Source organism: Xenopus tropicalis, chromosome 2 (assembly GCF_000004195.4).
Source record: "Xenopus tropicalis strain Nigerian chromosome 2, UCB_Xtro_10.0, whole genome shotgun sequence".
Classification (NCBI taxonomy): Eukaryota; Metazoa; Chordata; class Amphibia; order Anura; family Pipidae; genus Xenopus; species Xenopus tropicalis.
The window spans coordinates 152,051,422-152,073,665 of record NC_030678.2 but is presented as its reverse complement, the minus strand read 5'-3'; the positions used below and the strand labels follow the sequence as shown (position 1 = coordinate 152,073,665).

The 22,244-nt window shown below is 39.7% G+C and overlaps 1 protein-coding gene across 5 annotated transcripts in view; it reads right to left on the bottom strand.

Moving 5' to 3' along the window:
- The window catches only part of dclk1 (doublecortin like kinase 1), a 202,379-nt gene that overhangs the window by 159,725 nt on the left and 20,410 nt on the right, over nt 1–22,244 (bottom strand). For all 5 annotated transcript variants that reach the window (XM_012957157.3, XM_012957154.3, XM_012957153.3 and 2 more), the window contains exons 2-3: nt 20,863–21,248; nt 16,395–16,741 (exon numbers count right to left, since the gene is read on the bottom strand). In XM_012957157.3, coding sequence (XP_012812611.1) covers nt 16,395–16,741; nt 20,863–21,238 — 723 coding nt within the window. In that variant the 5' untranslated portion in view covers nt 21,239–21,248. The remainder of the gene's footprint in view (nt 1–16,394; nt 16,742–20,862; nt 21,249–22,244) is intronic.

Sequence of the window (22,244 nt, the reverse complement as noted above, 5' to 3'; positions counted from 1 at the left end):
GAATTGTTTTGCAGCTGGATTTCAGCATATAAAAATGCAATTTATTCATACTTTTTAAAGGAAAAGATAACAGTGATAGGTATATTAGGGGTTTCTGTGCTGTGTGGGGCTCTTTAATAAATTTTGGTTATGAAGCCAGAGTTCCCCTATATGTATGTATGTATATCTTTATTTATAAAGCGTACGCAGCGCTGTACAGTAGAATACATTAATACAAACAGGGGATTATTAAGATAATAAATAAATACAAAGTACAACAATAAATACAGATAGATACAAGATAAATACAGTTGCAATAAGTTAAGAGTCAAAGACACAAGAGGGTGGAGGTCCCTGCCCCGTAGAGCTTACAATCTATATATGCAGTCCTAGAGTGCTGGAAATAGTATCCAACAACAACAAGAGGTTGCTCAAATCAAAAATGCAACATTATTATCTAACTTTCCAGTGTTATTGCAGAAGCTACAGTTTGCACTCACTGTTACTGGTCCCTGTTGTATCAATCTGATGTGTAAATGTAGGGCAAATTGCATATGTATTGACCAGGGCAAGCATGCAATGCCTCAATGTGCATAAGAGAACTGAGAACACAACACTCAAAGAAAGTGCTGGAATGTATTACGTGATCAAAGCAGGTACCAGATACGGCTCCTTTGCGCCAGAGAGCCCTCATTTCAATGACTGGCAAAATTATAGGGCAGGAGAATTGCTATGATTTTTTCTTCTCTGAGCCAAAAACTAGTACTTTACCTTTTCATATTATAACTTTTACAGAATACTGATATTCTTTAAAAATAACTTTAATTGAAAAACAACAGTTGAAGTACACCAGTGAAAGGATAGTGTCTCTTAATTCACTGTTTTGATCTTAAATGATAAGTGAGCCTTACATGCAGATTTATTTTCTTTCTCTATTAAAAGCAGCTGAACTGTATATATTTTACTTACTTCCTTGTCTAGCATGAAGCCCAGCCCCCTTTTCTTTTCTGAGCCCTCCTTCTCATTTTGACTATGAAAACCTCAACGAGGTACCTACTGGGCATGCTCATTGCCTCTGCTCCAATTAAAATCAATCAGGCATAAGCAGTAGGCGCCTCTTTGAGGTCTTCATAGTTGGAGAGAGAAGGAGGGCCTAGAAAGCAAAAGGAGTGGAGCTTCATGCTAGACATGGAAGTCAGTAAAAGAGCTGCAGTTCAGCTGCTTGTAATAGAGAAATTAAATACATCTACATGCAGAGAGAAAGTTATGGTATTCTGGGGGCTGTTCAGAATAATTTTAGAGATTTTAAAAAAGGTTTACTTATTTTGAAGTTGTTATTTAGAAGCTAGGCCTGGAAAGGTACATCTTAAAAGTTTAACTATGCTCTTACCATAAAAAGCGAAGTTTCATCCAATAATGTGAATAAAAACTGCATTGAATGACGTCTAATTTAGCACTCTGACTCCAAACAGATTGGCATCTACAAGTTCAGTTGTGTTTAATGAACCTGCCAGTCACACCTGAATGACACTTGAAGGACACCTGAAGGGCACTAATATCCTACAATTAGGACCAATTACAGGGCCGCAATGGTGAGCCCTAATCTGCCCTTTGGTTGCCCCAAGACTTCTATCCTCATGCCCATGTTGCAGCAGCGGGACTAATAAGGTCACTTAAAAATTCAGCAACACTTCTACTAAATGCATGTTGCAGGGCAGCACTGATTGCATTTAAAATACTGCCCTGCTAGCAGGAAGTTTTAAATGTGTCCCTGAATTTATAACTGATCTGGCCACCCTAGACTATATCCCTACAATGTGTAGATACATAAGTTTTATACTAAATTTATGGTACAGGTATGGGACCCATTATCCAGAATGCTTGTGACCTGGGGTTTTCCAGATAAGGGGTCTTTCTGTAATTCGGATCTCCTACCTTAAGTCTGCTAATGAAATTATTTAAACAGTAAATAAACCCAATAGGGCTGTTCTGCCCCCAATAAGGGGTAATTATATCTTAGTTGGGATCAAGTACAGGTACTGTTTTATTATTATAGAGAAAAGGGAATCATTTAACCATTAAATAAACCCAATAGGGCTGTTCTGCCCCCAATAAGGGGTAATTATATCTTAGTTGGGATCAAGTACAGGTACTGTTTTATTATTATAGAGAAAAGGGAATCATTTAACCATTAAATAAACCCAATAGGGCTGTTCTGCCCCCAATAAGGGGTAATTATATCTTAGTTGGGATCAAGTACAGGTACTGTTTTATTATTACAGAGAAAAAGGAAATTTAAAAATGTGAATTATTTGATGAAAATGGAGTCTATGGGAGATGGGCTTTCCATAACTTGGAACGTTCTGGATAATGGGTTTCTGGATAAGGGGTCCGATATCTGTACAGAAGACTTCCTAATCAGTTTGTCAGGAGAGTCTGACTGTTAGTATGGGGTTAATATATTCCTCATGAACATACGGACATAACCAAGAGTTATCCAAAAATGATATATCAGTCTATGCAGGATAATTCTACAGTAATGATCTTAATTGCATTCCAGGGTGTAACTAAGATCAAATGGCTCAATGGAGGATAATACTGGCTGCTTCTGTAGTGATAGAATAAATCAGTTTTAATACAGGCCGTTCATAAAGAACAAAGCGATACCCCACAATTCCTCATGTAAAAAATAATTTAGCAACAGCTGATGGGAAACTATTGTAAAACATAGTAAATTGTGCTATCACAATTCACAAGCATAAAAAGATATAAATTTGATATAATGAAAGGAGGCTTTCTCATTACAATGCGATTGGCTTTCTGATAGCAACATGAAGGACATTCTCTTGGGAATCCTTGATGTGATTTTGAGCTAAATACATTTTCAGAGGTGAGGTTCAGAAAGGGTGACAGTGTGATATAAAATGGAATGATGTGTCCTAAGCAAACAGCAGGCTGTGTTCTGTCAGACACAAATCTGATTGGGAAAACAAACGACTGTACTGGAAGGCAGCCAAAATGTTGAGTAGGAGAGGGGTAAGCATACAAATAGCAGGGCACTGACACGTTGAAAGGGAGCACTTCTCTATCTGCCCCAATCCAGAACCATATTGGAAACACATCAGAAAGACTTCCTGTCCCCTTGATTTGGGTCCCCTTTTATTGTACGCAACCTGCCATTGGTCTAAGGGGAAAGTCATTCCACTTGTGATATGTTCCAGAAGCACTGTTCATTTCAAATACCTTTGAACTACGTATGGGCACTCTATTCCTCATCATAACGCACTGGCATTGGGGTGTATTCTGAGCTATAAATATTCGTGCATTGTTCAGATACACTAATCCACATGATAATTCCTCTTTGTAAGCCCCCACGCTTGCTTTGTGTTAAACTGATGGATTTCTGTATAGTCAGTGTCACATCATTTTGTTTCTCCAGCAAATAAAAACAACCACATTTCCATCCCTCTAATTTGGATTTATTAAGCTGTTAAGAGTGGCAGGAATGTTAGTGGAGAAGAAGAAAAGTACATTCTATTTCCACGCATGAAATTAAAGCTTTGCAAATAAATATGTCCTATTTAAAGCTGGCCATACACGGGCAGATCCGCTCGCTTGGCGATGTTACCAAGCAAGCGGATCTTCACCCGATGGGTGGCGATATCGGGGAGGCATGTAGGCGAATTCTGCACGCGGCAATGGGGCAGTCAGTTCGGGGACCGCATCAACGAGCAGATGCGGTCCCCGATCCGACTGGATTTTCTAACCTGGCCGATCGATATCGGGCCAATTTCAGGCCAGATATCGGTCGGTCAGGTCCCTCGTTTCTGCCCCTACATGGGCCGATTAGCTGCCGAGTCAGTCCAAGGGACCGATATCGGCAGCTTCTATCGGCCCGTGTATGGGGGCCTTTAGTCCATTACAGCTTTTCATAATCTTCAGTACAAACATAAAGTTGATAATCAGATACGATGCTAGAGCAAGAGGAACTTAAAAACATTGCTGTTATCAGCCATTCATCAATACTTCAAAGACAGTAAATAACCCAAACTCTCACCCTGACCTTCAAGCTGGGGTTCTGAAGTATCTAAAAAAGCAAAGAGGCACTTTCCAGAAATCTCACTAACTGGTCTTCAGACTAGTCCTCCCATTTGCTGCACTGTGTCCCCCTTTAGCCATACCCACTGGGAACCAACAAATGCAACTAAAGTACATTCTGCTGTTGGCCAAAAAGTACTGCAATTTTCGATTGCCAAGAACATCTACAGCACAGTAAGAGTAATTGCAGAGAGTTTCACACCGGCCAAGACAAAATCTTGGCAAATACACACATCCGCACAGGAACAGTTTAGCCTCTTCACTAAGTGCAAAATCTGTCACAGATAAAATTTCTGATAAAAGTGAGAATAAAACTTTTACTCAAGCATTTCCCTCCACATTGTATGTGCCTGTCAGTGTCTGGAAGTTACATCTCTTTCTGGTGTGGAAAATATTTCAGGAAATATAAATTTATGCTAGACTGTGGGGTATTATGTTTTCTTTATTCATAATAATTTATCTGCCTTACATTGGGTTGGTTAGTCCTCCAAGTATGGAAAACTGAAGGTAGAAATGGCAGCAGCTGAACTCAGGCAAGTAAAAAACACCTCACACAGAATAATATAAATCCCATATCTGAGTTGTCTAATATTAGTTTAGGAATCTGTCTTGTTGATCTCAATGTCAAAAGGGCCTTATAATTAATATGGCCACTGCCCTACAGCTCTATCTGACAATCACGGCTCATAATCAAGTTTTGCTCTCATAATTTGTAATGGTTTCCCTTTAATGATAACCCTAATTGTGTCTGATCATCTTCATTTGACTGATGAGCAAAATAACTGCGCTGTTACATATACAAAAAAGGCTTTGATCTGTGTTTTTTAAAAAAAAAAAATCAATATTTTGAATAATTGGCATAATGTGCTTTGTGTTGACTCATGTCCATCTCCAATTTTAGCCTAATAGTGCAATGTAAGGGACTGCATGGAAAGGAAAGATGCTGACTGAACAGTTCCTGGAAAAAAATTAAGAAATCGCTTTCCTAAAAAGGGCTGCGGGGAATTTTTATACAAGAAAGAAATGGCAGATAAGCAATATAATAAGCAGGGAGCAGCTGTAATCTATACATGGCGCAGCCACAAAGGAAGAAGAAAATACAAATTCACTGTTTAGCCTATCACAGCGGTTATTCTTAGCTGGTGGTAAAGACATGTCCTTAAGCAAATACACTGTCATGCCTTTGGGCAATACAGATTGTATGTGACTGCACTCGGGCTTCTGAGAAATGAAATTGACTTGTAGACTCTATTTGATGACCCCTTTATAGACTTTGGTTGACAAGAGATTTGGGAGTCGTGTTTCACACCTGCACTCATGAATTAAGCAGAGCAAAGCATATATATGTCTGGGTTAATGGAGAACTGAAACCTCAAAAAGATTATGACTAGAAATGCATTATTTTATGGCCTGAACCCAGGTTACCAAGACAGAGGTTTAGCAGACCTATAGCCAGGGTCGGACTGGGGGGTGCAGTGCTCACCGGGGCTACAACCCCAGGGTCCCTGCACCCCCCAAGGTGTGCTGGCTGCGTCCCCCGCACCCCCCACAGGGGCCACCAGCCCGATGTCCTCCCCTGAGCACAAAACTTACTTTCAACGCATCAGGGGAGGGACATCAGCAGCCAGGGGAGCAGCAAAAAGAATCAGGACTGAGCTGCCGGGTGCCCACCAGGGCCAGGGCCACTGGGTTTTTTTCCAGTGCCCCAGCAGCTCAGCCCAAACCTGCCTGTAGCAATGTAATGCTCTAGGCCTTCAAGAGCTCTCCATTTTCTTTTTAGGTCATATTTTGAGTGCCAGTGGCACTGCACGTGCTCTGTTTGTTCCAGGCTGCTAAGAAACTAAGCATAGGGGTTATCAGAAATCTGGGGGGCACAGGCCTTCATTGCTTAATAGCTGTGGTGGATTTGGCCTGGTACAGAATTGCAAGACACAAGTGTAGCATTTGTAGCCTTATTGGCTGTTGAGCTTTAGTTTCCCTGACTCACAGTAAAATAAACAGAATTTTTTTAACATATTAATAGCTACATTTTATAATGATGTCAATTTTTATTTGCATTGTAACTGAATTTAGTCAAATATTTTGGGACAATCCAGTTAAATATAAAAAGAATTCTTTTCACAGCCAGAAAAAGTTACAAGCATTAGTATTCAACTTCTTTAAACCTATATGAGTTTTGTTTTCCCTTTTGTTATTCAATTACATAAAAACTAAAGTCTTACAGCTACTCACACTTAAGGTACGATTAATCAGGCAAAAGGAAAAGCAGGCAGAACCTCATTAGTGCACGTATGGGCCCACCGGCCAACTTGGAAATCATAATTCAATTTCAGAACCCTAATTTCATGTAAGAGCTGTAACATCTGGTTCTTGCACATATTCTGCCATTCATACAAAATGTGTTAGGCAGTGCCATTATACAGTAGAAAGACAGTAGAGTCAATAGTATATTTCCACAAAGTAGTATTACAAGGACCATGCCTCTCATTTACAGCAACTATTGACAAGCCCTGCATTGCCACTACTGTGGGTCATATGACCCTAACTCACCCTTCTGTAAGGTTAATCCTATGTCGAAGTTCTGCCTCAGAACATTTACTGGGACAAAATTTGAACTACAGATCTGAATTTCCTTTATTTGCTGGAATAAAATCCAAGTAGATCCAAATTTAGATTGGTGCAGAACACAGCAACCTAAGAATCTGGGTATAAACAAAGTGATTCTGGCCCAGTCTTGAATCTTAGGATCAAATGTTGAGGGTTCTAAGGTATGATTATTTCAAATGTTTTAAATTATGAATATCCTTATAAAAGCCACAAATATTCTATAAATTAAATCCTTATAAATGGTGCTTGGTGATTTTGTTAGTTATAATTGGTGCTTAGTGATGTTATTTGTATCATATGTGTATGGAACTTGTGTATCATAAAAGCAATGTACTCTGTGTTGTAAAATAAAGAGATATTAGAAGTCACCTTAAAGATCCAGGACCCGTATAAAAGCACTCCGGGACTTATATCCTTGTATTTTACAGCAGGGGGTATATTATTCCCAATATAATCGTGGTGTTACCGTATATGATTATTTATGTAATGCCAAGGACTGACAATCTAATAAGTCCCTAGTTAGCAAGTTATTACATGTAATGCTTTCAATATAAATGCTAATGTCACTTGAACTATATGCTGTTTTTGCCTGGAGTGGAATCCATAAAAATCAAGGTCATCAAGGTATATCTGTTGAGTTATGGATTTAAATGACTTTTTCAAATGTTAAAGTAATTAAGTATAACTTTGCTGTGTAAGCCAGTGCCTCTGCTGCCCTAAAGATCCTCCCGGCTTGATGTCCCTTTTCTCATTAAATCATGAAAGAGTCCTGTACAAAGCAATTCAGCGTTTCTATACTTGTATAGCCCTAGTATTACTGTATACAGTATAATTAAATAAGCTTTGATTATACAGAACTTATCAAGAATCTGTGTCAATGTACAAGTGATAATGCTCTGATGACAAGAGAAGAAGAATATTGTATTGGACCAGTCATATTCTCTTCCCCAACAGGACTTTCATACTAAGCAGTGAAACATTGAGCAATGGGCCCAAATCCCATTATATAAAGATGATTGGATGTTAAAGTAGGCTTTAAGCAACACACTGGGATATATTGCATGAGAGACTGTTTGGGCAAAGCAAACTTCATGCAGCGTGAATGTGCAAGACACCAGCTCCATATACTGTACAGTACATATTCCTGCTCCTCTGCCTATATACAGCACAAGGGAAATCCTCCAATGGGATTGGTTGCAGGTTCATACCTCTAGCTACTGCTTTTATTAGTGACACTGCTATTGACCAATCAAAAGTAATTCCTCATTGGTTATTATGAGTTATTATGATTTCTCATAGTAACATAGTAACATAGTAAGTTGGGTTGAAAAAAGACATACGTCCATCAAGTTCAACCATAATGCCTATATATAACCTGCCTAATTACTAGTTGATCCAGAGGAAGGCAAAAAAACCCCATCTGAAGCCTCTCTAATTTGCCGCAGAGGGGAAAAAATTCCTTCCTGACTCCAAGATGGCAATCGGACCAATCCAAGATGGCAATCGGACCATAAATCCTCATTGGTTATTATGATATTTTCTAGAGGAAAATACCTAAATGTTTTTGTCTTAACGTTGTCTTCCTTAATTGTATCTCCTATTTCCACCAACTGTATTTAGGATGTTTATTGTTTTGATTTTGAGGAACATGCAAAGGAAGTATGGATACTGTATATAGTTTATACAAGCTCCCACCCTTCCCAGCTACAGTCAGGTGATCCCAGGGGTGGCAAATTAAAAAAGGGCAACCATGGGGGAAAGTAACCAAGTTGCAGGTATAACTTAGTCCCTGTGTAAATTGTATAATGAGGCAGTAGAATTCTTAATGAATCAGATGAAAGTGAGTGTAGGACTGGCCAGACCGGGGATGACTGACGTAGTTAGGCCAGCTTAAATATATTGCAATATAACAATCCCTGTTTGTATAAAGGGGAGGGCATTGCTTGGTAGTTTAATGCACAGAATGTCTTAATGTCCTATATACCTGTATACCCATAATGGCTGAGTGCAGAGGACCTCTGGTTTCTGTATATAAGACCAAATGGCTGTTCATATTGCACACCTTATGCAGCAAAACTGTCTCAGCTGATATTTCAGTGCAAGGTGCAAGTATAGAGGAGCGGCCATTGTGGGGTTGGGCAAGGACATGCTCAGTGACACTTGTCCCTCTGCAATGGGAACCCGCACTAGTCCAAGGGGCACCTTACAAAAAAAGATATATTTACACATCATACAGAGAGAATGTCCAAGAGGAAATTCTGGAGCATGAGGTCTATAGCAATAGGTATCTGCAGTATCTCTTTCTTATTTATTTGAGAGCGCACCAAACCCTAGGGATCTCCTGGTATAATGCAGATTTGGGTACATACATATAAACATCTTATTCATAAAGATCAACCCTTACAATGGTTTCTATTTGTGTCACTGAGGACAACCGTTTCCAATGAAAACTCTCAAGAACATTCTCTTGTACATTGCAATTAAGCAAGGGTGTATCCAGCCTTCATCAGCCTACGTGTGCCAAGAATTAAATCAGCTCTGTTCTTGTACTCCGTAGCCGTTCCTTGGCAACCAACAGACAATTGGGTTACCACGGAGATTTGATAGCGCTGACAGACTCAAAAATGTAAGGAACAGAGCCGGCAACAACCTCTCAAACAGAAAAAAATGTAACCTTTCTGGGAGACGAGAAACTGCCTAAATGGCACGAGAAAACGGCAGAAGAGAATGAGAGGAAACATTTGCTTCATTTGTATATGATACTTCCTTCATTAGTTATGCTAAATTTCATTTTTTTTACTTAAAAATTGTTTACGTATTTAATAATATGAGTTTTTTAGGGCTTATTCACTATGAATGCAAGCACAAGTGTAGGGAATAGCAATTGGACTTATAGTCCTTAGAAATTGGACCCTATGCCTTGTGCCAAATTGACAAGGGGCACCTGTATTTAATGCCTGTCCTGGGCATACAATAAGTACAGAACTCCAGATTGCTGTATGTACCCTGGCAGTCCTTTACATCACCTGAATGAAATGCAAGGAAAGTTTAGCCAACATATAGCTGCCTGTTGCCCCTCCTGTATGCAAAGCTGGCAGTTGCAATAAGAGTTCCCCCCTGAGAGCAACAGGTGAAATTCCTTGGTTGGCAGATGTATTGTGGGCAAACAACATAGAGCTTTGTGTGTGCTTTTTTACACATTGTATATTGCCCCCACTTGAAAGATAATTGTGGCAAAAGAAATATATCTGGGTGTGCATTGCCATGATTTGCCCCAGCAAAAGAAGACTCACTTTTCTGTGTAAATAATGGGAGCAAATTGATTAAGAAGGATGGCATTTGGTAGGATTACCATGTCTGCAAGTGGAAAGAACGGAGAGTTAATTAGAATGAATACATAGGCTCCCTTTAACATTGCCACTCTGTGAACAAATGCTAAATCAGCAGTGAAAAACGTAATTGGTTTTTTGATAGTGCGCCTTACAGTGTCTGCGACAGACCTGACAAGAGTACTAATCCACATAATATATCACTGTGCCACGGCCCATTCTGGAGCCCAAAGAAAGGGTAACAAAAAGTCCATTTTGGCAGTAAAAGAAAGTTTACAGCTGATATTTGCCATCAAAACAGCACCATTCACTTCTCATAGATACTTGGAAGTGTTCCTGCTGATATTAATGGAATAATTATTTTAAAAAACAGCAAAAAACATGGAAACCTTGAGCTGTCAATATATACATCATACACAAGAGCCATACATAAAATGATATCCTTCAATCATGTGACTCACTGAAACATGTGTATTGTAATAAATAAAGTACCCCCTGTTGAAAAATCTGGGGATATTAGAAGTCACTTGACCTGTATAATAGCACTCAGCCATGTACCTCTATATGGTCACGGAACTTCTCTGTGACTTAATAATATTTGTAGATTGTAAGCTCTTTTGGGCAGGGCCCTCTTCACCTTTTGTATCGGTAACTGATTGCTTTATATGTTACTCTGTATGTCCAATGTATGTAACCCACTTATTGTACAGCGCTGCGGAATATGTTGGCGCTTTATAAATAAATGTTAATGTAATATCAACAAAAGCAGCAGGCTACTACTGATAAGTACCTGAAAATGGTCCCAATTTAGATGGGGCAGAAAGTAGATAGAATTTGGGGTGGACTGGAGGCATATCTGGGCATAACAGGGTGGGGCAGGGGGAAATCGGTTTAATCTTCTCGATTCTCAAGTGTTAGGAGGTATGCTGATACACAATAACAACATATATGTATGATAATGTTCCCAAGGTTTATTGGGGGGGGCTCCAAAACAGTTTGCTGTCAGGCCCTGTAATTGCTATTGACTCCACTGTTTTCAGGCAGCTGCCATGCTTCATCACAAAGACACATCACGCAAATCTGGAAATAAAAATAATTAACCCAGCAGTATATAATTAACCTGGGCACTGTCATTTGTGTTTACACTATTAAATTAATTTCCAGCTTCCAAGGCCACGGTACCGTTTCTGACTTCCCATCTGGTGCCCCAAAATGTCAGCGGGGAGTAGCTCTCTGCCGTGCCATTACAGAACATGAGCGTCGAAGCAGAATTAGGGAAAGATTTAAGGCCAGTGGAGTAAGGCATGAAATACATTCCCAAATGAATAACACATTTTTTTCTAATGTAGTTTATAAACTCTATTGCCCTTTTATTCTGGGTTTATTTTACAGTGTTTCCTTCTTGTTAGCTACTAGTCACCTACATGGGCCAGTAACTCAGTATTGGGTATTGCTTTATCTGTACTATTACTAGAGGAATTTAGGTATGAGATCCCTTATCTGGAAACCTGTTATTCAGAAAGCTCTATGGGAATTTTCCATAGAGTTCATTTTAAGCAAATAATTCTAATTTATAAAAATGATTTCCTTTTTCTCTGTAATAAATAACATTAGTTTGTACTTGATCCCAACTAAGATATAATTAATCATTACTGGTGACAAAACAATTCTATTCGATTTATTAAATGTTTAAATAATTTGAAGCAGACATAGGGGCAGATTTACTAATCCACGAACGGACTGAAAGCGTCCGAATGCGTTTTTTTCAAAATAATCGGTATTTTACGATTTTCTCGTCGCCGTGAATTGTCGCGAATTTTTCTTCGCCGTCGTGACAATTTGCGAAAGTCGTAACGGCTAAGAAAAAGTCGCGACAATTCGCAAAAAAGACGCCCCGGCGACGATAAAAAAACGCAAAAAATACGAAAAAGTCGCAAAATGTTTGTTTCCAATCCAATTTTTTCCCATTCGGAATTTGGATTCGTGGATTAGTAAATCTGCCCCTTAGTATAGATTTCCAAATTATGGAAAGACCCCTTATCTGGAAAACCTCAGGTTCCAAGCATTCCAAAAAGCTTTGCCATCTTTTAGTTCTAGCCTTACCAGGCAATGACATACCGGAGTGTGATAAAAAGGGGTGGGAATGTGATGTTTGAGGGTGGAGTTGTGATGTTTCGGGGTTGGAGTTGTAACATTTCAGGGTTGGTTGGGCCACAAAGGGACTATAGCACTTTGGATTTGGTGAGTACACAGCATTTCGGGGAAAGGAGAGAAGAGTCTGGGGCAGAATAACTAGAAATTACAAATTTGTAAAACCAGCTCCAGCCTTGGCTGGTATTTTATCAGCTAGGCCAGTGAAATACCAGCAAGGTGGTGACCCTAATTGCGAATAAATTGGAATCTAGAATCTGTAGCTTAAAGATAGAATGGGTCAATTCTCTGGCAGGTTTTTAAAGGCACAGCATTTCAGGAATGGAACTACAGCCTGCCCAGCTGCTCAGGGGCCCATTATCTTAAGCCAGAAATGATTTATGTTGAAAGGTATTGATTAGGAAAACGAAGCTTCATTCTGTTATCTACAGGCCTTTATAGAACACAGGCCTTGCCATTACTATGCTGGGGTGCCTGGGTAAGTATAGGGGGATACATATGGTGCCCCTGTTTCATATAAAGAGCTGAACTAGCAGCAAAGCTTCTCCATAATTTGGCAATTCTGAAAATGCTACAAATGATTACAATAGATAACATCATGACACGTCTCCCTTCTTTTGCCATCCATGCATCACAGGCCATTATGCTCAGCCAAACGGAATAAGTGCATGACATTTTTCACACACACTGACCAGCCAGGCATGATGGAAATGGAAGAAAGCAAAATACATATTGTGGGAGCACCTCTTATATTACTAACATCCTACACAGTATGATAATGAATTTATAGACTCTTTAATTTCTTTATTGCTCTTGTTAAATAAAACTCAAGACCATTGCCTTGCATATGGAATTAATGTGTTTGTGCCATGGAGAAAGCCTTAGTGCAAAAAAAGAGCCCAGCCCCAGCATGAAGAACACAATCCCATAAAAGCTGCACATTCTGCACTGAAATGTCTGGTCATATGTAGGGGTTGCCATGAAATTGCCATATGATTCTTTGTACTTCAATATCATCCTAGTATCTCATCCCATGGGCAAATGCCTCCTCTTTGAAGCTTGTCCCCAGATTTTTTCTGCAGTGTCACATTATGGCCTATGACACCAGCTTTATTATTTGGTTGCACATTACTGTTTATTTTATTTGGTGCAGTGGCAGTGTGATCATACCAGGGTCTTGGCTGACCTGCTGACACCATTGGCACTTATGGCGGTAAGCTGCAGACCAGATGGGGGGTCCAGTTGCAAAATTAGCACTGGGGCTCAAAACGCTCTAGTTATATCACAGTTGATAAAAGGGCCTCGTACATACAGTATGCATAGTTGAGCAGCAAATAAGAACAGAGAAAACTAATAAATATATTGAATGCATATTGGATTTTGCATCAGAGTCAAAATCAGAGTTTAACAGAGGTAGAATTGTTTGGAAATGTGCCTATGACACTTGTGCCTGTTCTCTATGGGAATGGAACTGAATTAAGAACAGTATCAGAGTTGTTTATGCCACTTTGATAGCCTTTATTATCCCTGTTAATCAACTGATCTCATTCTAATGCAGAGCAAAACAAATCGTTGGAGATGTCAAGACTATGAATGAGCACCAAGGCCTTGCATCCACTTGTTCAAAGCTTTCCCTGTACGTGTGCTTATCCAACCGTGATGTCTGGGGGGAATTAGATCATCTGGATGAAATTATTGGTTGAAAGGAATACACAGTAACTTTCATTTTCTGTGGTTCCAGCAGCAGATTGTTATAGAAGGTTTTTGGGCAGCCACCCAGAGCGAATTGTTCCAGAGGGACTAAAGTCTGCCCAACCACAAGAATTTGCTTGGCATCTTTGCCTTTATACATTAACAAGGATGTCAGGTAGAGATTCTGATGGATGTTTCTGTACATATAAAATAGGTCATGCCATGCCCAGTAACTTACAGACATTTCCCTCTTCCACCAGAAACCCACCCATTTTTCAGTCTCAAATGTAGGGCTGTACTGGCTATAATGGGACTGTTGTGTAAAGTTCTAGATCTATCCTTAGGGGGTGGAAAATAGGGGCAGCTGTCCTGGGCCCTCTACTTGTGAACTATAGTAGGTGGTCACATACTGATTGTAGAATTGCTGGCTGATTGACCCCCCCCTATCAATAGGGGACCCACACTGGATGCTTGCCCTGAGCTTGCCTTCATTATAACCCAGACGCTGGTTAAAGGACTGTATTTGCTGCATTAAGTCACGTTCATTAGCCTTTGAAGCTGTTGGCCTTTGAAGAGTAGATGGCATGGCGGGGGTCCGACATATGTATTTTCAGAACAACTTAGAACCTGATTTTCTTAATTAATCAGTGGGTTTCTAAAAGTTTAATTTATTTTAAATTACTTAAAATGAATACATAAAAGGGGCAATCATTATTGCAAAGTATTAAGCCTTCCTTAGCAAAAACATGACAAGACTCAGGGCAAAATAGAGGGATAGACAATGCTTATTTTAAGCATTTTATGTGCTCATGTATATGTGTGGCTACTAATAGCGTAAGGTGCTAAGGGGTGCAAAATAGCACAATATGCTGTTTTCAATGGTCAAGAGAGCCATGTACTTATTGGTGCTACATATTGATGCACTTTGAGCCTCACAAATGATGTACAAGGCATGTGTATGAGGGTGTCCATGGGTCACCCACATGCTGGCTCTTTTGTATCATGTGCAGGGTTGCCATCAGTAATGCAGGGCCCTTCCCTTAATCGGCCCTTATTATTAGCCCACTAGTCAGTTGGGCTTTGCCAACAAGTAGAATATGACCCCAATGGAAAAAATGCCCCTTGCATGCACTATCACAACCCTACTCAACCTGACTATTGCCCAATTATGCCCAAACCCCTCCCAATCAAACCCACCCAACCCACAAGCTCCATATCACCTTTGCAACCAGCAAATCATGCCTTTCCATCTCAGGGTCCCCATTTGCCACAAGGTCCCTGGCTACAGTACCCCCTGTACCCTCCTGATGTCATGTGTTCTCCTTCTCTCACTCATCACCTCCTCTCACTCTTGCATCCAAGACTTCTCACGCGCTGCACCCATCCTCTGGAACGCGCTTTCTTGTCCCATTAGGCACTGGCAGACTCTCCAATTCTTTAAATGGTCTCTTAAAACTCATCTTTTCACTCAAGCCTATAACCTAAACCCCCCAAACATTCAATAACCACTGGTTTTTCACCTCTCACTCCACACTTACTGTCACTTTACACACCTACATGAACTCCAACGCCATGCTAATTACCCTGACCTTATGTCTCACCCCTCCCTTTTAGAATGTAAGCTCTTGCGAGCAGGGCCCTCCCCCTAGTGTCTCCATTCCTCATCCAATGTAACTGCAAACCATTTTTGTGAACTGTTTATATGTACATGTTAACTGTTATGTCTTTTGTACCCCTCTATTCTGTAAAGCACTGCGTAAATTGATGGCGCTATAATAATAATAATGTGTCCTGGGCATATGTCATTTGTACCCACCATTGCTCCATTCCCTGTCAGGCACAAATATTAGTACCGTACACCTTTGCACTTTTGCCCATTTAGCCATTTGAATCATGTACCAGTTCTACACTTGTCTCCAACACGAATGTCAAATGTTTCTTAATTTCTGTTAAAGCGTGCCTCAATAGTCACACCATCCCTTTACAGGTATAAAAGCAGATAGAAATTCCTTTATAAATACAAGGGAAAAGACTGCAACAGGAATAATATTTTATCCCTTCTTATTTCCATTAACAAATTGATTAAGGTGTGCTACACAATGGACAAACCGGCTAGTTGTAGCCCCAGGTGCAAGCTGAACCCTCAGCCAGGGTAAAACAATATTCTTATTTCCATTAGATACAAAGGCAATACAGAAAGGATAACTTGCTGTATGAGTGCAAATCGTCTCGTGAATATGGCGTTTCCTGGTTAGCATACTTGCATCCGCACATAAGACAGTACTGACTGGCAGGCAGTTAAGGGAACTGACCCACATGTATAAACCACATGTATAAATGCAAATATACAAATAAGGAAGGTTCTGTACATGCAGAAAACCGTGGTCTCATTCATTCATAGATGTGCCCAAGTTATAATATAAAATGGGCTATTTTTCACCAAATTACAGTGACTTGAAAATTTGGCAACCACTACAACATCCTGAATTCTGAAAAGCAATGAAAGACATTTCTGCTAATTTACCTATGTAGCCATACCTGTTTTCCATCTAGTGTGTACAGTCTCTTCACTACTCCGGAATCTAATTTGATGGCATCAGTGATATCGGTAAGGACCTGCTCAAAGGAATGAGCTGTCTTTTTGTTCAGTAGAATCCGGACAGCTTTTCTAGGCTTCACGCCGCTCCTGATGATGGTTACAAGCTTGGGCCTAATGAAATCCTTGTTCTCTCTTCCCTCAGAGAAGCTTTGTTTGGGAGCAGCAAGCGGCTGGGCGGAACGAGGGGCAGCCGTGGTCTTCACATTCACTGACCAGTTGGGGTTTACATTCTTTGTGTAATCAAGTTTTTTGAAAGGCTCAATAGATCCACATACATAACTTTCCCCTGAAAAACAGAAGGCACAGTTAAGATGTAAATTAAAACAAGCAAATGCTATAAATTCATATAATAACAACACCGGTACACCATTTATGGGTTTATCTTTCTTCAATGCACAATAGTGGACCTGTGGCCAACACTTTCCATATAGCACATAATATGAACAGTTGATTTGGGACCTAACTCAGAGTTTTGTATATATTAGTATTTTACATCAAACAGATTTCCATTTAAATATACATATATAAAAAACTTAAATACCATTATATGAAAATAAATAAACCAAATATGCTTTGCTTGACTTTATTATTAGATCAGCATTGTTAATTGACCACTCACAGGGGCATATTTATTATGCTATGTAAAAAATGGCGAGAAAATTCGCCACACAACGCCAGGCTTTGCTATGTAAAAAATTACGTAAAATCAGCTTAATTTTTTAAACGTTTTTTCTTCCGCTGGAACTTAAGTCAAATACTGGCGTTCGGATGCCGATCTTTTTACGCCATTTTTTCAGCGAATTAGTTTTACACAGCTTAATAAATATGCCCCCTAGATTTTCAAGATGGCAGAACCAAGACTACATCTATCTTGGGCTTTCAACAAACCAAGTGGGCAGCTAATTGGCCCTGTGCACAGCCCTCAGATAGGCCTACCTGTCACATATCTGGCTAAAAATCAGACAGCCCTGCACTTAACAATAGATAATGTACTGGTTCTTTGAACAAGTACCTAAAAAAATAAAGGACAGTAAGGGTGAGAATACCTGAATTATTTATAAAGCTTACTGGTTTTATGGAAGGCTTGCATCAGGGTGCTATGCGCAGCCCTTTATTGGGGGTGGCAGTGAACCAAAAATTGCCCTCATGTCGCTGTCCTGTTAACACCTATTCTGTACAAAATGCAATGGCTACCACTTGCTCACAACCATAGCTATACATGATCATCTTCAATATTCAGTAAACAGGTTTCTTGCTATTTTGGGGGTTTCTTGGAAGTTGGCACCCAACACTTCAAGCTGCCCACTTCCCATGTACTATATGGCTATATGTTTTATAAAGCTATAAGCTTTGATCTACACATCTGCCAATTACACTCCTTAGATACCGTTGAAAAAAATGACACTCTTTTTTGCAAATCATTTCTAATATGTAAATTTCTTTGGATCCTCCGTGTGAATCGCCCTATATATAAAAATTACTATTGCTTTACCCTCTTTAGAAACTGCGTTTCTTCTGATAAGGTGCTGTGATATTTGAAACAACTTCCCAATTAAACATCTTCCTAATTATCCAGTCCAGAATAATGTATTATTCCAATGACTACTTCTTCTCCCAATCCATCATGAACAATAAAAAGGCTTTATACTACAAATAATACTCTCTCATATTACATGTCACCTACTAATGCCATGAGGCTGGGCCTCCTAGGTTCCACCAAAGAACTTGACAGTTAGGGCTTGCTCTGTGGTCCAGTAAATAGTAAAATAATAAATAGTATTTGTATTACACAGTTCTGTGGTAGAAATGAGGGAGGTTATGGAATTTGTCATACAGTGGGGCCCACTGAGAGATTTCCTGGCAGGCCAGTCCTACCCTGCTTACATATTGCCCTATGTTGTTTCATATCTTTCCACATTTTCACCCATCAGGTCATACATCTCAGAACCTTGCATGAGTTATGGTCATTTCTCTCTAAAAGCATTCGGTCCCCAACATCTATGGAGTACCCTACCGCACTCAATGCAACTCGCCATGAAAACACTTTGATGATAGTTGCTTAAAAACTAAGATTAGCTGTAACAAGAAGAACATAGGTTTATAAACAATGCATCACATCGAGAGCACCATGTGCAGAAAAGATAACTGTTATGACACATGGACCATTCTGCTCACCGCAATACTTTCACCACTTCCCATAGAATAATATGGAGAAAAGTATGGAAGTACTTCAGACACATAAGGTGAGGAACATCTACTGTTTATAACTGTATGTACTTTGCTGCATGTGTGTATATGCCAGTTATGTCTAGTGATGCAGGCGTACCAGTTTGCTATGGCACTGTATCCTTATTGAACTCTCATAGCTACGACAATAGTGTCGGCTGCTGCACACAAGTGTGTTCCACCCAATGTTCTATTTTTGTGGTGATTAAGCCATCATTTGTATGTTTCTATTTCCTGACAAGTAATGGAAAAGAAACTGCGCTCAGTATTTAAATGAACTGCATAGTTATGGAGAAAAAGCAGACTGATTTTTCAGTTGTTTAAACATAAAGTGCAGCTGCGAGCTAATTATTACTGGGCTAATTAAGCAAAAGAATGCAAATGAAGTAAGGATTAAGAGCCGTTTCCATTTGTACGAGAGTAAGCTGGAGGAGGCACTTTCAGGAGTCAACTGATGCTCTTCACACAGCCCAAAATGTGGGTGATACAGATAAAATAATTATTGTTTGCACTAACAACTGCCAAGCTGTGCCGTATATAGCGGCTAATATGGGTTTCTTCCACTTTTTATGGCATTTTATGCAATAGTGACCACTATTCAAAACATCTTGTTTCATAGCTAATAAGTTTTGGACTCTCATAAAGATTCAAAGGATTCTTCTGGCAGTCCCAAACTACATTTTCATTAACACAATTAGGTTTTATGGTCATTTCTCTCTAAGACCATCAGAGCTGATCCTCAACATCAATAGAGTATCCTACCAGACCTACCTACATGCCGACAAGACCCATCTCTCATGGTTAGATAAAAATACTTATCTTATAAGTACAGGTATGGGATCCCTTATCCGAAAACCCATTATCCAGAAGGCTTCGAATTACAGAAAGCCCATAGACTCCATTTTAATCAAATAATTCAGAATTTTAAAACTGATTTCCTTTTTCTCTGTAGTAATAGAACAGTACCTTGTAATTGATCCCAACTAAGATATACTTACCCCTTATTGGGGGCAGAACAGCCCTATTGGGTTTATTTCATGGTTAAATGATTCCCTTTTCTCTGTAATAATAAAACAGTACCTGTACTTGATCCCAACTAAGATATAATTACCCCTTATTGGGGGCAGAACAGCCCTATTGGGTTTATTTAATGGTTAAATGATTCCCTTTTCTCTGTAATAATAAAACAGTACCTGTACTTGATCCCAACTAAGATATAAATAATCCTTATTGGGGGCAGAACAGCCCTATTGGGTTTAATTAATATTTTAATGATTTTTTAGTAGACTTAAGGTATGGAGATCCAAATTACAGAAAGGCCCCTTATCCGAAACACCCTTGGTCCCGAGCATTCTGGATAACAGGTCCTATACCTGTATACTATTTCTATTTTCTTTTATGTCCTTTATTACCATGGCTCTCTTGCCTGCCTTCATCTCATGCCCTGCCCGAGTAATATAATAAAACACTATTTGAGTAACTATCCCCTACAATCAGTATATATTAAGCTAGTGTAAATGGCCTAGTTTGATAATGCCATTTATATGAGAGAATGCATTTTTACATTAATTCATTCTAGGGCACACTCACAATAGTCCACTTTATAAAACTGCCCAGTAATATGCAACTTAAGATGTATATACTGCACATAACTGTATACAATAGATTAAGAGAACTGGTATTCAATAAATCTCAGCCTATAGCACCCCACACTGAACAGGGGATGCAGCAAGGAGATACATTGTATATCATATACTGTATACATGGTGGAAGAAGGCTTATATTATGTACCTTGTAGATTGTAAGCTCTTTTGCGCAGGGCTCTCTTCATCTCTTGTATCGGTTATTAGTTGCTTTATATGTTTCTCTGTATGTCCAATGTATGAAACCCACTTATTGTACAGCGCTGCGGAATATGTTGGCGCTTTATAAATAAATGTTAATAATAATAATAATAATAATAATATTTTTGTCATACAATTCCTCACATTGCAGTGCAGTAACTTTGAAACAATGGAACGGCACTAGGGCATTTTAAAGGCTTGATTATTTTGAACATCCAATGGAATATCTGGGCATCAAACATACATTTATTTCCAGAAGAAAACATTAGAAGGACATAGTAGTAACATGAAGAATCCAACAGGAATAAGTCTAGTAATTATGAAAGAACACACTGACCTTCTACCAGCTGATCCAGAGAAGTTATCTTCTTAGACCCATCCACAGTATAGATAGTTCTCACTCCTTGGGGAAGGTTAACATTATCAGACAAAGTCCTGGTCAGATCAGCCAGAAGAGCTTCAAAAGATCTAAATCGATCTGGGGAAATTGCATATACGATGCCTTTAAAATATCGATCTCCGTTACGATAGAATCGGACCTTCTTGGCTTTCTTCTCAGAACTCAGGGCCTGAAGAGTGCGAGTTCTGTAGAAACTGCAGTGGGCACTATGGGTAGGACTTGGCAAGCCATTCGCCCGGGATCCTTTGCTGTACCTTTGAGCTTTATCACGCTCATCGAAGTGCTCAAGTTCCATATCTCTCCCAAAGGACATTTTAAGGATTCTTATGAAAGAAATGGAAGAAAATAGCAATTATTATTGGATGGCAAGAGATTCCTGTAGACATACAGAATAGTAGCTGTCATATTACTAGTTTAAATGCTTCTTGTGAATAGTAATGAAAGGCTGTTTTTTTTCAAAATGTTGCTATTTAAATCCCACTGTGTGACTAACACGCCTTTCAGTGCCGATGTGTCATCCCATACGGGATCACTTTCTCATTAAAATCAAATGCATCGTGAGCTCCTCCAAACATTTCCTAGAATGCTTTGTAGCTCTGAGTGAGCTTTAAGGGCAGAGATGTCAAGTTCACTCATTGGGAACTGAAACTGCCAGCTTCTTTATAACAGCCAATGGCCTGGAGTTTGTATTTTGCTAGGACTTCTGGGCAAGCATATGGTATCGCTAGTGGGGAATTCAGAGGTTTAGCCAATAGTTATTGCCCCAAAGTACAATCATTTCAGGGATCAACAAGTCTTAGGGAAGATGAGCTGTGTTGCACACAGAATTTGTCTATCATTCAGAATTCCACTGAATCATCCATAGCCCTGCCCCCACAGCATCAGTTGGCTCTGCTCTTTGCTGTCTCTATTATTTTGCCACTAGCAGCACTACCCTAAAAATTATACTTTTTTATTAGCATGTGACATTGGCTAAAATTGCCATTTTAATTACTAAGGGCCATCCCCAGGATCATACAAGTCACGGTACACACAAACTGTCACGATTAGTTACCCAAAACCCAGAACAATTGCCAAGGTCCCAGTCACAGCTCACGCTTCAGCCTATAACAACCACCTTTCGCTTCAGGTGGAGCCCTCCGCTACTCGGGTGAGTGAGAGTGAGAGGACCAGGGCAAAGGGAACCTGCCCCCCCAATAATTGCACCCTAGGCAGGTGCCTCTTCTGCCTACCCCTAGTTCCGGCCCTGCCTGCCCCTGCCTTGACCTGTATCTACTCCTGCTCCATCCCACTCCTGCCTTGTCCCATCTCTACTCCTG